The 15,166-nt window shown below is 46.4% G+C and overlaps 1 protein-coding gene across 7 annotated transcripts in view; it reads left to right on the top strand.

Annotated features, from left to right (window-relative positions):
- Positions 1-15,166, top strand: part of SH3KBP1 (SH3 domain containing kinase binding protein 1) — a gene marked incomplete at its 5' end in the record, with an annotated part of 295,684 nt that overhangs the window by 20,860 nt on the left and 259,658 nt on the right. Inside the window, one exon of one of the 7 annotated variants that reach the window (XM_082681422.1) lies at positions 13,807-13,857. The exons of the other annotated variants lie outside the window; for them this stretch is intronic. Within the exon in view, the coding sequence (XP_082537548.1) occupies positions 13,807-13,857 (51 nt within the window). Of the gene's footprint in view, positions 1-13,806; positions 13,858-15,166 lie in introns of those variants that run through there. 7 annotated transcript variants of the gene reach the window in all.

Raw genomic sequence — 15,166 nt, 5'->3', positions numbered from 1 at the left:
CAAGTTGCATGATAACTAAACTTCTCCGTTTTAGATTTTCAACTCATCCATTTGACTTTTATTTGATGATGACCTTTTTAAAAAAATTGTTTATTTATTTTGGCTGCATTGGGTCTTTTTTGCTGTGCGCGGGCTTTCTCTAGTTTCAGCGAGTGGGGGCTACTCTTTGTTGTGGTGTGTGGGCCTCTCATTGCGGTGGCTTCTCTTGTTGCGGAGCACGGGCTCTAGGCGCACGGGCTTCAGTAGTTCTGGCACGCGGGCTCAGTAGTTGTGGCTCGCAGGCTCTAGAGCACAGGCTCAGTAGTTGTAGCACACAGACTTGGTTGCTCCACGGCATGTAGGGATCTTCCTGGACCAGGGCTTGAACCCGTGTCCCCCGCATTGGCAGGCGGATTCTTAACCACTGCGCCACCAGGGAAGTCCCGGTGATGACCTTTTAAAAATCATATTTTCATTTAAGGTTTCTTTATATATGTAAAAACGTCTGTAGCATGGGTAATATTGAAAAGCTGATCTTCCCCCTTCCCCACAATACATTGTGTGCTGGAAGAGAGCCTGTTGTTGTGCCCTTGTCTTTCTACTAAGTCATTTCATTCAGCCTCTTCTGCTGTGATCTGTGAGCCTGGTGAGGTCAGCCACATTCAGCACGTCCTTACTGCGGTCTGTGCCCAGGACTCAGCGGGCTTTGACCTGGAGCAGTTTGTGCCCAGTGATCTAGAAGCCGGAGTCTGCATTTATTAGCCCCAAGACCTTGGGGAACCTATTTAATCCCTATGCCCAGGTATCCATTTATTTCCTCCTGTGAAAAATGGGAAGGCCACAATGGTATACCTCTTTGTTAGTGTCCTTGGAAGGATGCATGAGATCACATGTGTAGGGCAACTCACAGGAGTGTTTGATACTTATTAATCAGTTAACAAATATTAGCTATTAATAGAAGTATTCAACCACTCTGAGAGACTGGAAAAATACAGAGATGGTGTTTGTCAGTTGGATGATGTGGGCAGCGGTGCTGAGCTGGAGGTAGGGGTGCAGGTTTTCTTTGTGGTGGGGGAAGTAGCAGCCCTGGAAGATGGAAGGGTGGGGGAGCTGTGCAGGGAGGGCCACAGTCTGCGATGCCCTTCGTCCCAGTCAGCCTGGCAGGGAGCTTCTGAGCCAAGGCTGCCCAACGGAGGACCAGAAATGGGCAGAAACAGGCAGAAGTGGCCAGGCGCTGACACTCCCTGCCTGCCCCCCAGGGCAGTGATTGGCAGGGGCTGCCGAGGGGAGCGCGACCTCAGCTTGAAAGCAGCCTAGGATCTGGGGCAGATGCTGAAGACAGGAGGTCTGTCCTGAAGGGGCAGGTGGGCAGCACACCTCAAGGGCTGCCCAGGAGATGTTTCATTTCACTTTAGTTTCTTAACTCCCAAGGGGCTTTGAAACAATGTGTTTCCCCCTGCCCCCAGGCTCAGGGGTAAATTTCATCATCTTTCTGCCACTGAGGAACATGAGACAAGAAGTTCTCGAGGGAGCTTCAGGGAGAGTAAAGGTGAAAATGTGAATGTCTCTTTAATATGTGGTCACCGCATACGTTAACACGAAAGCCACACACAGATGTATTTAGCTCCTTGTGGAATGAGGTGCATGACTTTGGCCCCTTTTCGCCCTTCGCTGCCTGTTTTGCTCGTCATGAAGGAAGGAGTGTTTCATTTGTTGTCATCCTCCCTCTGGGACCACCACGTTTGTCTCAAGAAAACCGACAAAGAGATGATATCCTGTGTCTGGGTGTCCGGGTGGAAAACAAAGCGGGCTGGCCTGCGTTTGTGAGCCAGGAGGTTGTCCGAGCCAAACCACATCCTGCCCCGGCTTTCTTGAGGCAGGTGGTCCCAGATGGAGGCCTAGAGCGAGGAGCCGTGGACCTCGCTCCCCCGAGAGACCTGGGACGCCGCTCCGTTCCCAGGTGGTGTGGGGACACTGTGACCGCTGTCTCCTCTTACACCCAGCCTTTCTTCGAAGGAGGCAGGACAGCTCATTGGTGGCCGTGCTGAAGCTCTCAGGGCTGTAATTTTCCTGGCTGTAAAACAAGGCCATGGCCAAGATCTGAGATAACTAGTTTCAGTACAGTGGGGGGCCAGGTTACAATGAAAAAGGACCGGTTTTTGCACATCATGGAAGAAAAAAATAAATTCAAATTGTATTTAAAAGATTTACCATAGATGTGCATTTTAGTCATGACTGTAATAACTATAATTGGCATTGATGTGTTAAAACGTGAATATGTTCTTAGCAAGGCCGTGCGTGTTTGGACAGCATCTCATTGTCTGCAACATGATGCCAGCTGCTGAAGGCTTAGGTTACTCAGGATTTGTTTTCTGACCACATACGATTCATAGTAAAGAAACGGCATTCAAATCAATAGGTTGGCAGATTATGGGCAAAAGATTCACCATGAGTGTTTAACACCATAATCATTATCAAGTTATAACTGCTAGACCTGTAGTCACACTGTACTATTGAGGCCTTCATGGGCACAAATAGAAAAGGAATCAGGTTTATTGCTGTCGTTCTGTAACTGCTCACAGCTTGGCTTGTATTCAATCTTTAACTATTCCTCTCAGTGGCAAAATCGTGAGTGTGTGCACAACTTTTTTCTCTCCAAATCTTGAAACTGGAATAATTGCCAACCTGACTACAAAAAAAGTACATCTGCCATATGAAAGTAGCTTCGGCTATTCTGTGTTAAATGAATAATTATGACACTAGGCTCTGGTGGCACATAATATGAATTTTGAAACACATTTGAAACTGGAGCGTGTCAGGTTTGTGTGGTTTCAACTGTTGAGAAATTGCTTCTTTGTGCTTATTGATATTTTTTTTCAGGGAACACTCTGTTATTTGGTTCAAAATGTCACATGACAGATGATCTCTTTGGTACATATAATCCGTGCAATTATAGGGTGAGCTTCTCCTGTCAGTGGTGGTTAAAAATCCATATACCTTTCTCTTACCTCTGATATATATATATATATATATATATATATATATATATATATATATATATATATATATATATATATATTTTGCTGTACGCGGGCCTCTCACTGTTGTGGCCTCTCCCGTTGCGGAGCACAGGCTCCGGACGCGCAGGCTCAGCGGCCGTGGCTCACGGGCCCAGCCGCTCCGAGGCATGTGGGATCTTCCCTGACCGGGGCACGAACCCGTGTCCCCTGCATCGGCAGGCGGACTCTCAACCTCTGCGCCACCAGGGAAGCCCCGACCTCTGATACTTTTAATTCAGTTTAACTCATCCCTTTATTAAAGCTTGAATTTGAATGGGTTCCATTAACAGGTATTTTTAAAAAATATTTATCTTTATTTTTGGCTGCGTTGGGTCTTTGTTGCTGCTTGTGGGCTTTTCTCTAGTTGCAGCGAGCGAGGGCTTCTCTTGTTGTGGAGCACAGGCTCTAGGCGCGCAGGCTTCAGTAGTTGTGGCCCTCGGGCTCAGTAGTTGTGGCTTGCGGGCTCTAGAGCACAGGCTCAGTAGTTGTCTCACACGAGCTTAGTTGCTCCGGGGCCTGTGGGATCTTCCCGGAGCAGGGCTCAAACCCGTGTCCCCTGCATTGGCAGGCAGATTCTTAACCACTGTGCCACGAGGGAAGCCCCATTAACAGGTATTTTAAGGTGACCATCAGTCTGGGGTGCTGCCAACTGTCAGCCTAACATCATCCCTAGCCCTCGAGCTGGAGGTGCAATTTAATTTCGAGCCTGTTGCAGTGCAGGGATGTAGCTGTTGTGTAAACAGCTCTGGTAACGACATAGCACAGTTGACAAGCGATGGTTCTCAGGCAGGGGAAAGTGTGTTATTTAGCTGTCTAACTGGTCACTCTGATTCCAGTTCTACCTGGGGTACGTCTAACAGAGCCACACATGGTAATTAAAGCTATAGATTGATCATTGGTGGAGTCATCCCATTTAAGGCTCATTACAGCCAAACTTAGGCCTGTCTTCATTCATTACAATAAGAGCCAAACGCATCCACCTTACTTAAAATGGTATTTCCTTTTTTTCCTTTTAATTGGCATGTGCAAGTGAATACTAAAGCATAAAATTAATTAAAAGTCAACCTCTTTGCTAATGCAACGTACCGTAGGGCCCTTCTTGGCCTGTGCCAGGCATTTGCCATTCCCAGACTGCGTGGTCACGCAGGCTCCTCTCAGCCCTGTAACCCACCATGGGGTCTGTTGTGATGGCAGAGATTGGTAGGTTATCATGTCTACCCGCTTTTTCCCCAGAGTGGCTAGAATGGTCGTAAGTATAGAGAAGAAGTGTGTTAAATATTCATCTAGTTTAATTGAATTTAATGTACAATCCTTAAGATTAATCTGAAGTTTTGGAGTCATTAATGGTTCATTCTTTTTCATAGCGTATAATTTACTTGCTATTATCTAAGGTAGTGAATTATTTAAGTAAAAGGGAAAGTTCTTTGCATGAGATGGATCTTACCAAGCCATTGCTGCTTTCATTCATATGCGATTAACGGTTATATTAAATTAGGAATGCAGGTAAGGGGAGGTGTGGCAGTCCGAGGTTTGCGATGTTAGCTTCCCACGTGTTGCCTGATATACTGCAGCCTGGGATCCAGCACTTGCGGAATGACCTATGCTCCACAGGCACATGCATTAGTAACTTCAAATTCCCATGAATATGAATAATAATGGTTGGCTATCAGTTTAAAGGACAGTGAACCAATTAACATGTAATATTGTCATATACTTTGATTTATAAACATGCACAAATTGTTCTCTTTCAGGACATTAATTTTTCTATTTTAGTTTCTTCTTTTAGTTCTGTAACACTAAATTTTAATGGTATTGGGGTGATTTATGTATTTTCATGACAGTTTCTGAAGTGTTGCCAAAAATGATGGTTGTTTTTTAAAATTCAGGTGATTTCTGTATATTGTTGAACAAGAACCAAATGTTGTATACATATCTCAGTCTATTTATACAATAGTGCTGTTTTCCACCGTGGCCACCCACACCTTGATCTTGAAATGTCCCTGAACTATTAAAATAATAGAAGGGCACGAGAATATAAACAACATCTACCTACCCACCACCTAGTTTTATCAAATGTTACCATTTTGTCATACTTACTTTTGATTCTTTAAAAACCAGTGAAGAGACTTCTGGTTTCAGCTCAGAGATGTAGAGAGCTGCAAAAACGTCCCTCCCACGCTTATAAGAAAAAATCTGGACAGACTAGAAATTAATAGAGAACTGAGTTCGCAGAGCAGACGGCCATTTCAAAATCTGGAGAGAGAGGGGGGCACTTTCTGAGACAGAAGACTTTTGTTTACTAGAGACAGAAGCCACCAGACACCATAGCAGTAGGTAGAAAGATGAAGCTGAAGTTTTGACAGATTGCCGGAGGCTGAGTGTGGGCTAACCTGAGTGTGAAGCTCCTGGAGGCAGCACTGGGGTAGAAGGGGGTCCCACCCTTTTGCAGGCTTTCCCTCCAGGAGCCCCACCTGGCTCTCACAGGGGAGACTGAGGAAAATCCAGAGAAAACTCACGGTGTGGGCTGGGGGTACTGGCTCAGGAGCCACTGAGAAATCCACTCAGACCCTTGTCCCTTAAGGAACAAAAGGCTTATTCTGCAGGGGGAAGGACATGGTCTGAGGGCACTGGTGAAATGCCATTGCAGCTGGGGGAAGGAATTCCACTCAGCCCCAGCCCCCCACCTCACCTAAAAAAAAGTCTTAATCTGCATGGAGAAGGGCATCAAGGCTGTGGACTAAGAACGCTGGAGAGCACCCCCTGCAGCTGGGGAAAAGGGGTGGCGGAGCTCTGTCCCCGGAAGAAGGGCAGAAGCTGTTGTGAAGGGGAACCCTCACCTCCCAGACACAGGCCCCGGCCCCATGTGCACTCCAAAGACTGAGGAGAACCTATTCTCCCCCCCAGCATGCTAACAAGCCTTCAGGAGTAACAACAATGGATCACAGCAGGGAGAGCTGCTAGAGACAGGCTCTCTCTGGGGAGCAGTACAAAGGGAAACCCCAAAGCCAAGAGGGGGACCAAAAAAAGAAGATCACTAGAGGAATTTGAAGTTTCTGATGTCCATAGGAACAACCCACGTCAACATAGCCGAACTGTTGACTAGATTAACATAAATCCCCATACTAAGGGCTCATTGACCTCAGTAGTTACTGCTCTATACAAAATGTCTGGCTTTTAACCAAAAAATTACAAGCCATGCCAGAAGGCAAGAAAATGCAGTCTGAAGAGACAAAGCAATCATCGGAACCAGACGCAGATATGACACAGCTGTTGAAACTATCAAACACATATATTACCTAGCTCTGTACACTGAATGCCCTTCGTGTGCCAGGTGCCATTTTAGGAATGTGCTTCACAAGGTCTGTGCCCTTAGAGAGCGTACATTGTAACAGAGGAAAGAGAGCCTAACTGCAGACAAGCAAAAAAAAAAAAAAAAAAAAACCCAAACAAACTGTAAACCATGAAACATGCAACAAAGAAATACAGGAGGGGGAAAGGATAGAGTGACTGACCGGTGGAGTGTGAGCTGTTTCAGCCAGAGTCATCAGAGAAGGCCTCTTGGGGGAGGTGACATTGTAGTTCACACCTGAGTGATGAGGAGGTTCCTGTCATTACTCGGGCCATCTAAGTCGAGAACAGCCAGTGCAAAGGCCCTGAGGCATGAACAAGCTTGGCTCCCCTCAGCTTTAGAAGGTCACAGCGCTAGGGAGATATTGCTGATGAGAGCGACCCTTGCAGCTGAGTCACTGTCAAGGCTAAACCCAGGGAGGAAGTAGTGGGTGGGTTCCCTCCTGCTCTCATTCTTCTTCTCTTTTTTAAACACAGACAGTAATTACTCCTCTCCCCTACCCCGCCCCATTTTGAGGGACGGGGAGAGCCTATTTTACCTTTTTTATAACCACTTCAGGACCTGGCACAGAGTGAAAAGGAATGTGAATTTGCTGTTGTGAGTAGAGGCCTTATTATTTATCCAGTAACGGTGTATTACTTACTCCTCTCCTAATTGTAGGGAATGTGCATTAACTCAGCTAATCCTCACCCCAACCCCACCCCAGGTAGTGATTATTCCTGTATTACAGACAGAAAACTGAAGCCCACAGCAGTTACCTGACTTGATGGAGATTGCAGCTGTATTATAGGTCAGGCTTGGTATCTGAACACCAGTAGCCCGACTTCTCATGATTGCCTCGTAAGAACTAACTGGAAGGATGGGTGTTCTGAAAATGAGCCTCTGGTGGGGGGAAAAATAAAGGAACATTACTGTTTAATTCTTAGGGCAACTCAGTTTACGTTAAAGTGTTGGCTAGTGAAACTGCCCAGGGAAGTGGATTTAATAAATACACTGAATGATCTATCATTTGTTCATTTGTTATGAGTGCTTAAAAACAGATGAAAATGGGTAGCTTAAACAGTTTCAACATCCCAATTCCCTCTGCTCTCTTACTACTACATATATTACTATGTAGTATTAATACTGTGAAGGCAGTTGTCTGGCATTTGCCTACCCAGAACGTTCTGGAAAGCAGCATTTGTGATCTCAATAAGTGTTATGTCATTGGTACCAGTCTGCTGTTTTGTAGAATGCATTTTTCACCTGCTCAAATGCTTTTCATAATTTTTTCTATAATAATGCTTATCCACTGAGAATAAATGTCATAATATAAATAAACCATATTAAGTACACGATTTGAGGGGGAGAACTTTACATATTCATTGATTTCTTCCTTTCTTTTCTTTTTTTTTTTTTTTGCCATTAGAGGAAAGAAAAAAGAACTTTCCCGCAAGCACCTCTCTTGATACAACCAGAAGGTTGCTCGTGTTGGGTAATGAAACATTCGTTGAAGGAAATGCAATCTGGGTGGAGTGTTCTCTAACCAGTAGTAATAATTGAGCACCTCCTGTGTACATAGTTCTCTTATCTGTATCATTTATGGTACTACATACTGGGAGGGAAAAACAGCAAACTCCTATACAACATTTCTTTTTTTTTCTTTAACATCTTTATTAGAGTATAATTGCTTTACAATGGTGTGTTAGTTTCTGCTTTATAACAAAGTGAAACAGTTATACATATGTTCCCATATCTGTTCCCTCTTGCGTCTCCCTCCCTCCCACCCTCCCTATCCCACCCCTCTAGGTGGTCACAAAGCACCGAGCTGATCTCCCTGTGCTATGCGGCTGCTTCCCACTAGCTATCTATTTTTACATTTAGTAGTGTATATATGTCCATGCCACTCTCGCTTCGTCCTGGCTTACCCTTCCCCCTCCCCATATCCTCAAGTCCCTTCTCTAGTAGGTCTGCTCTTATACAGCATTTCCCATGGACCAGAGAGTTTAAGTAACTTGCCCAGGGGAGAACAAATACTCAATGCCAGAGCTGAATTTGAACCTGTTGGTGGTTTAATTCGAGTCCATGCTCTCTCACTCCTGATTGTACTATGGTACAGGGGTACAGGATTGTCTGGGTGGCCTTGGCTACATTAAAACAACAACAACTGGACTTCCCTGGTGGCGCAGTGGTTAAGAATCCGCCTGCCAATGCAGGGGACACGGGTTCAAGCCCTGGTCTGGGAAGATCCCATGAGCTGCGGAGCAACTAAGCCCGTGTGCCACAACTACTGAGCCTGCACTCTAGAGCCCGCGAGCCACAACTACTGAGCCCGCGTGCTACAACTACTGAAGCCCATGTGCCTCGAGCCCGTGCTCTGAAACAAAGAGAAGCCACGGCATTAAGAAGCCCACGCACCGCAACGAAGAGTAGCGTCCGCTCGCCACAACTAGAGGAAGCCCGCGCGCAGCAGTGAAGACCTAACACAGCCAAAAATAAATAAATAAATTTTAAAACAACAACAACAACAATGCAGAGCTTAATTAGCATGAGGGGTACCGGGTACCATAATCTGTCAGGTTCTAAGAACCTGCTAGAAATCTTTGCTGAGCTGGGTGTTAGGCTACTGAGAGATTTTTTTTTTTAATATGCAGCTACATTCACTTGGAACCACGACTTCCTGTGAAGGCCTTATGATGTTATTTGAACAAGAGAAATAAGCTTATGAATTTTTAAAAAGTTTCTTGAAGTATATTGATTTTTAAGAATGGATGCAATTAATAGTTCTCATGAGTCCTAAGAATTATTCACCTTGGCGTGCTTTGGGTCCACGTAGAGCTCTTTAATATTCAAAGACTTTGCAGGTCCTGCTGCTGTGCCCATGTAGGAGTCGAATGTGGCTGGTAGCTTTAAACATGCGCAGTAATGTAAGTGTTGACGCTGCCAGCACAAATGGAAAAATGTATTGCTTTTATTGAAAAAACAGGCTGTGTCTAGTCTTTTGACTCCCTTTACATTTAATCTAATAGTTTCTGGGAGGGTGGGAGGGAGGGAGCGGGATTTGGCCCTTTTGTCGTTCATCAGTAAGATCCTGACAAACTGGGGGATGTGAATTCTGATGGTGATCTCCCACTGCTGCGTCTCTCACTTGTGAAGGGGAAACAAATAAAACACAGCCTAGGAGACTGTGAAGCCAGGTGATGGTATAGCCCGAGCTTCTCAAGCTCTATCGTGCCTTCCAGCTTTCCAGATCCGTCCTTTCCCATCTTGTTAAAATGCAGATTCGGATTCAGGGGTCTAGGCTGGGTGAATGGGGGAAGGCCGAGATTGATGCTTCTTTTAGTAACAAGGGTGTAACTGACCCTTTTCACCCAGCCCTCTATTTTGGGGCTGTCTTGATCCCCTGAATCACCTGGGGGAGTTTGAACACCATGGATTCCCAGTCCACACACCAAACTGATTGGATTAGAGTCACAGGGGCTGAGGCTAGGCAGGTATTTAGGGAGAAAAAAAAAGCTACTGAAGTGATTTGGTAATAAATCTGTCACCTTTGTTTTTCTTTTGGTAGGGGAGAAGGGGGATAATGACAGCTTTGAAAACTTCACTGTTGGAATCAGATTGAGATGTTTAAAGACAAACTATCTGACATCCCAAGGGCTTCCTGTTTGATCTAAACTCCCTGAGAAAGCCCGCCCACCCCGGCCCGCCAAGGGAATTGACCAGTTCTTGATTGTGCCCAGGCTGGCTTAAATCAGGGAGCATAGAGAAAAAGGAGAGTACTTAACGGTTGGTTTGCTGACCTGCTCAGCATTAGATAATGTCTGTGAAGGTTCCCGGAGTGTGTCCAGGGAAGCTGGGACCCAAATATGGGAAAGAGGAGTCATGATTATGAGGTAGGAGTTGAAATCACCGTTGTGAATATTTGAAGTGTTGTTTCAGCTCTTTCCTCGCTCCTGTGTTGGAGTTTCATTTGTGGTGGTGTTCCGAGAGCGAGAGCCGGGACAAGCAGGAGGGCTGGGCCGTATCTGTGTTGTGATGGAGCGCCAACTCCACGGTGGGTTTCTGCAGGTTGTTCCTTTCACAGAGTGACTTTTTCTTTTTTTTGAACACTGAGACTCTCCAGGAACTGGCTTTTTAACATTTCTTAAATTTTGCTATTAATCTTTTCCCCTGAGATCTGCAGGAAGATCAGACACCAGGTGGAGACGATCTTGCCAACATTCCTGCATCTATTGGGTCCCTTTTAAAATGTGTAGTCTTGCTTTAAAACCAAGTGTTTCCCATTCTTGTTGCGTTTGTGACTTTTGGTACCCCAGCTCCTTACCTTGTCTAAGGGTTAAAAATAAATAAGGACACCCCATAATCAGAAAAAATAGTCAGACATTCCTGCCCTTCCTTTGCTTGAAAGCTTGTACACAGTGAGAGAGATGCTGTGCACTGTCACCATTACCTTCTGCATCAGGGAGCGTTTGAGCCAAGAAGCAGAAGTGCTCAGCATGGTCGGAGACAGGGATTTCTTACAGGGTGGCTTGTACATGTTGTGGGCACCTGTGTCCCTTGCTGAGCCTGAAGTCGCTCTAGGAAAGTGCGTGTGGGCGGGAGCCAGGACATGCGGGACCTACCTCTGGCTCTCCCACCCCCAATGTCAATGACACAAGGGACCTATAGGAGAAGCTGGTGTCCTTCCCCAAAGAGAAAGCTCAGACCAGTTCAGTGGGTGTCCATCAAGTGTCTGTCATGTCTGGAGTGCTGTTCTAGGCCCTGGAGTCTAGCCTGGTGGGAGAGATAGACCCAGAAACATACTTTTTCAACCCATTGTGACAAGCAGTCAGTCTGCTCAGGGAACCCAAAGGGAGAGGACCTAAGAGCTGGGGTACGATAGGAAGGACTAGATCAGTGAAGAGGACAGCTAGAGCGAGCTAGGAAGCAGGTGCCGTGTGAGCAGAGGCAGAGGGGAAACAATTTGATGAGTTTCTGGAAGTGAGCCTCGCCTGCGAGTAAAATGGGAGCTGGGGAAAGTGAGGTCGGGAGGTGACAGGGACCTTGCGTCCCTTTGTAAGGAACTTGGATTCTACCAGGAAGCACTGAAGGAAGGATTTTAAGCAGGGGCGTGCTGCCATCAGGTGTGGATGGAGGAAAAGTCTCCTCAACCTGTGACTTCTCCTGAATGAGCATCTGCTCCCATGTAGCTTTTTTTTTAAATAAATTTATTTATTCATTATATTTATTTTTGGCTGCGTTGGGTCTTCTTTGCTGCGCGCGGGCTTTCTCTAGTTGCGGCGAGCGGGGGCTACTCTTCGTTGTGGTGCGTGGGCTTCTGATTGCGGTGGCTTCTCTTGTTGCGGAGCACGGGCTCTAGGCGCGCGGGCTTCAGTAGTTGTGGCTCGTGGGCTCTAGAGCGCAGGCTCAGTAGTTGTGGCGCACGGGCTTAGTTGCTCCGCGGCATGTGGGATCTTCCCGGACCAGGGCTCGAACCCGTGTCCCCTGCGTTGGCAGGCGGATTCTTAACCACTGCGCCACCAGCGAAGTCCCCCCCTTTTTTTTTAAACAGCTCTATTGAGATCTAATTTATATACTGTAAAATTTACCCATTAGAAGTGTCCCATTCAGTGGTTTTTAGTATATTTACAGAGTTGTGTAACCATCACCACAATCTAATTTTTGAACTTGTCCATCACCCCCAAAGGAAACCTTGTGCCCATTTGCAGTCACTCCCATTTCCACGCCCAGCCCTAGGCAACCACTCATCTTTGTAATTTCTCCCTTTTCTTTAACATTAAGCGGAATGTTTTCTGTGAGTGTTTTATTAACTTTAGAGGAGTCTCTTTTGCCAAATTACAAACTCTTGCTCTTGGCTCCGCAGACCGTTCCTGTCAGCGGTGCTTTAGATCACATGTAACAGAAACCTCTCTGGGACTGGATTAAACATGGATATTTGTTATCTCAGTAATCGGGAGGCTACAGGTAGGGTGGACCCTGAGGGCAGTGTGATCAGCTGCTTAATGTGATATCATAGACCTGTGTTCTTGCTGTCTCTCCACCATGGTATCGGTCTGGCAGTAGTTTCACCCAAGGGCTGGTTTCTCTGGTTGTAGGATGGCATCCTTTGGCGGGGAAGCGGGGCCCTCTGCTTCCTTGTTCATAGCTGGTATGTAGGAGGAGGCCTTTCCTGCAGTCTGATTGGGTGAGCTGAGTTCCTGTTGCCCACCCTGAACCAATAATTGGTTTGCAATTAATTAGGCTGCCACTCCGGAGCTGGGAATGGGCTCTATGGGGGATAGGTGGGCACCTGTGACCAAGAGTGGACTCTGCTGGGTAGGCTTGTGAGTAATGGTACCTGAGCATTTTTGAAGCTGACCCTAGCCTTACGTCTCTGTGAAAAGTGTCATCAATTCAGATCTCACCAGTTCAGGAGTTCCTCACAGTCTGGTCAGGGAGTGCTCTGAAGTTTACCTTTGGATGATGTAATAGTGTGGGCAGTAGTGGGAATGGTGGTAACATTAACTTATGTGGGATATTAATGATTTAAGTCTCTTTAGAAAAACCTGTTTGCTTTAGGATAGAAATATTTAAATGTCATTAGTAGTAAATAATAGAACATCATTCTTATCTAGTTATTAAGTTAGCCCGTTGGAATCTCTCCTGGAGGAAAAAAAATAAAATCCTGTCCTGAATATGTCAGTTTTCGAGTTACTATATGAACTTGGAATTAACAAAAATTGACTTTCTTTCAAGTGTAATTCACACTTCACTAAGCCAAATAGACATTCTGCCAGTTATCTGGACTTTATTAAACTTTGCTTTATATGTAGTAGAAAAATCAAGGTAGGCCTCTGCTTTGCACAGTCATTTATTTGATTATGAGCTGTATTTTCAAGTCTGTTTTGGAGTGAGGTTTGTCCTCATGTAAGTACTGAGCGTTTGCTGGTGCAGCTCTTAATGGTGAGAACGGATGTTGAAGAAAGCAAACACCATATGCCCTTTGTTTCCCGTGCATGTCCCCTCCTGGAGGCTGGGTGGAGTGTTTCAGCTGTCTCGAATAATCTCCATTTTGCTGTGACTGCAGACTTTGTGGTTCTCCAGCTCTCCTCTCTGATGTTAGTTACAACTTCTTCCTAATTAGGTGGCTCTTTCTCCTCTTTCTCCCCGGGGTCATAAAGGTTCCACACTCTCAAGTGCCAGAGACTGGATTCATTTTGAAAAAAAACGCATTTCACTCGATTTGTGAGAGAAATAAGCACAGAGAGAGAAAAAAAAAAACCCACCCAGTGTGAATATGTAGCGGGAGGGGCGGGTGGGCTGGGTACGGGACAGGATGCTTAGAATAATTCTGCTGCCAAGTGAATCACAGGGACTTGCAGTTCTCGGCGAGCACGGAACACACTCCTGCCCAGAGTTCAGACACAGTCAGCCCGCTCTCACCATTTCATGCTCCGCGGTATGGAGCTTTCGGCAGCCAAAGCCCCGAATGCTGCCGATGCGTCTGAGATTGTAAGTAGGCCATACATCTGTTTCGATTGTTATTATGTCTGCATCTTTTGTAGCCTGTTGCCCGACTGCTTCGTAGGCCGGGAGGGAGGCACGATAGGGAATTTGGTCCTGGCTCAGTCCTTCCGAGATGGTGAGCAACACCGTTTTCCATTTGGACCCAGGTGTTTCAGTTTTCTTGTTTGCGGAGGAAGGGAATTTCTTTCCCCAAGCCCTCCTCAGTGACAGAAGTGGCTTTTGGCTGAGCCCCTTTGGTAGCGGCACCTATAAAGATTTGGAACAGGTCTGTCATCTGGCGGGATGGCTCTTTCCTTCTCCTGACCGCTGTCAATGAGTTTTTTCCAGGGGACACGGCACACGAGACAACCCCAGTCAGCCAAGCCCACCCCCGAGTCCCCACGCCTGCAGATGGCCCTTTCACGGGTGAAGTGTCCCTGTCAAGGGTTGGGAGTAGGTAACATTTCTGAGGCAGCTGACAGAGTTGGGAGGCTGGGATGAAGCCAGGTGTGGAATCCAGCTTTCCTGTGGTGGGAAGGAATAAGGGGGCAGGAGAGGAGAATGACAGGGAGGCAGGACAGAAAGTTAGATCGGGGGCTTTTCATGTCACTGTCCTGTTGCTCGATGCCAGCCCAGGTGGCAGGCAAGGCTCAAATCCTCACTCAGCTAACTGTAGCCTGGGGCCACTAACAAATCTCTCCTGGTCTTACTTTTCTCACTTGAAAATTGTGATCACTGCACTTCATGGGATTGCTGTATTATTTGGAGTGATGAGCGTGAAAGCACCTGGCACTTGGTCAGCACTCCCTAAGTGATGTATTTTGCTCTCCTTTACCCCTTCTCCTTCCTCAGTGGGATATTAGACCATCAGTGCAAGCAGTGTGCTGGGCTCTGAAATGCCATCCATGTTGCTGTCCCCAGCTTGTTTGCGGGCAGCCTTTGTGGCCGTCGAGTTCCCTCGGTTGGTGTCATAGGTTTATCTTGAGGCCGGCCAGTTGGCCTGGTTGCCCTTTTATTCATGGGTACATGACTCCCCAGAACAAGGAGGTCTCGGGGAGAAGGTGTGAGTGTGTCGCACTCATGTCTCACAGATCTGTTTGCCTTAGAGATCATGGGGACTGGGGAGGCTGTGCTAAGAGCCCTAGATGGAGAGTGATCATTCAGAAGAGCCATTTCTGCTTCAGCTTTGAATTTCCAAGTTATCAATACCTATGTTCAGCCGGCGCAAGGGAGAAGAAAAAGGAATGATAAACCTCGAAGAACACTGCTCAGCAATTTATCTGATTTCTGATTCAGAAGTAGGTGTAGAGCTACT

This window comes from Grampus griseus (assembly GCF_964374135.1).
Source record: "Grampus griseus genome assembly, chromosome: X".
NCBI classification, from domain to species: domain Eukaryota; kingdom Metazoa; phylum Chordata; class Mammalia; order Artiodactyla; family Delphinidae; genus Grampus; species Grampus griseus.
This window is presented reverse-complemented; position numbering and strand designations above follow the sequence as displayed.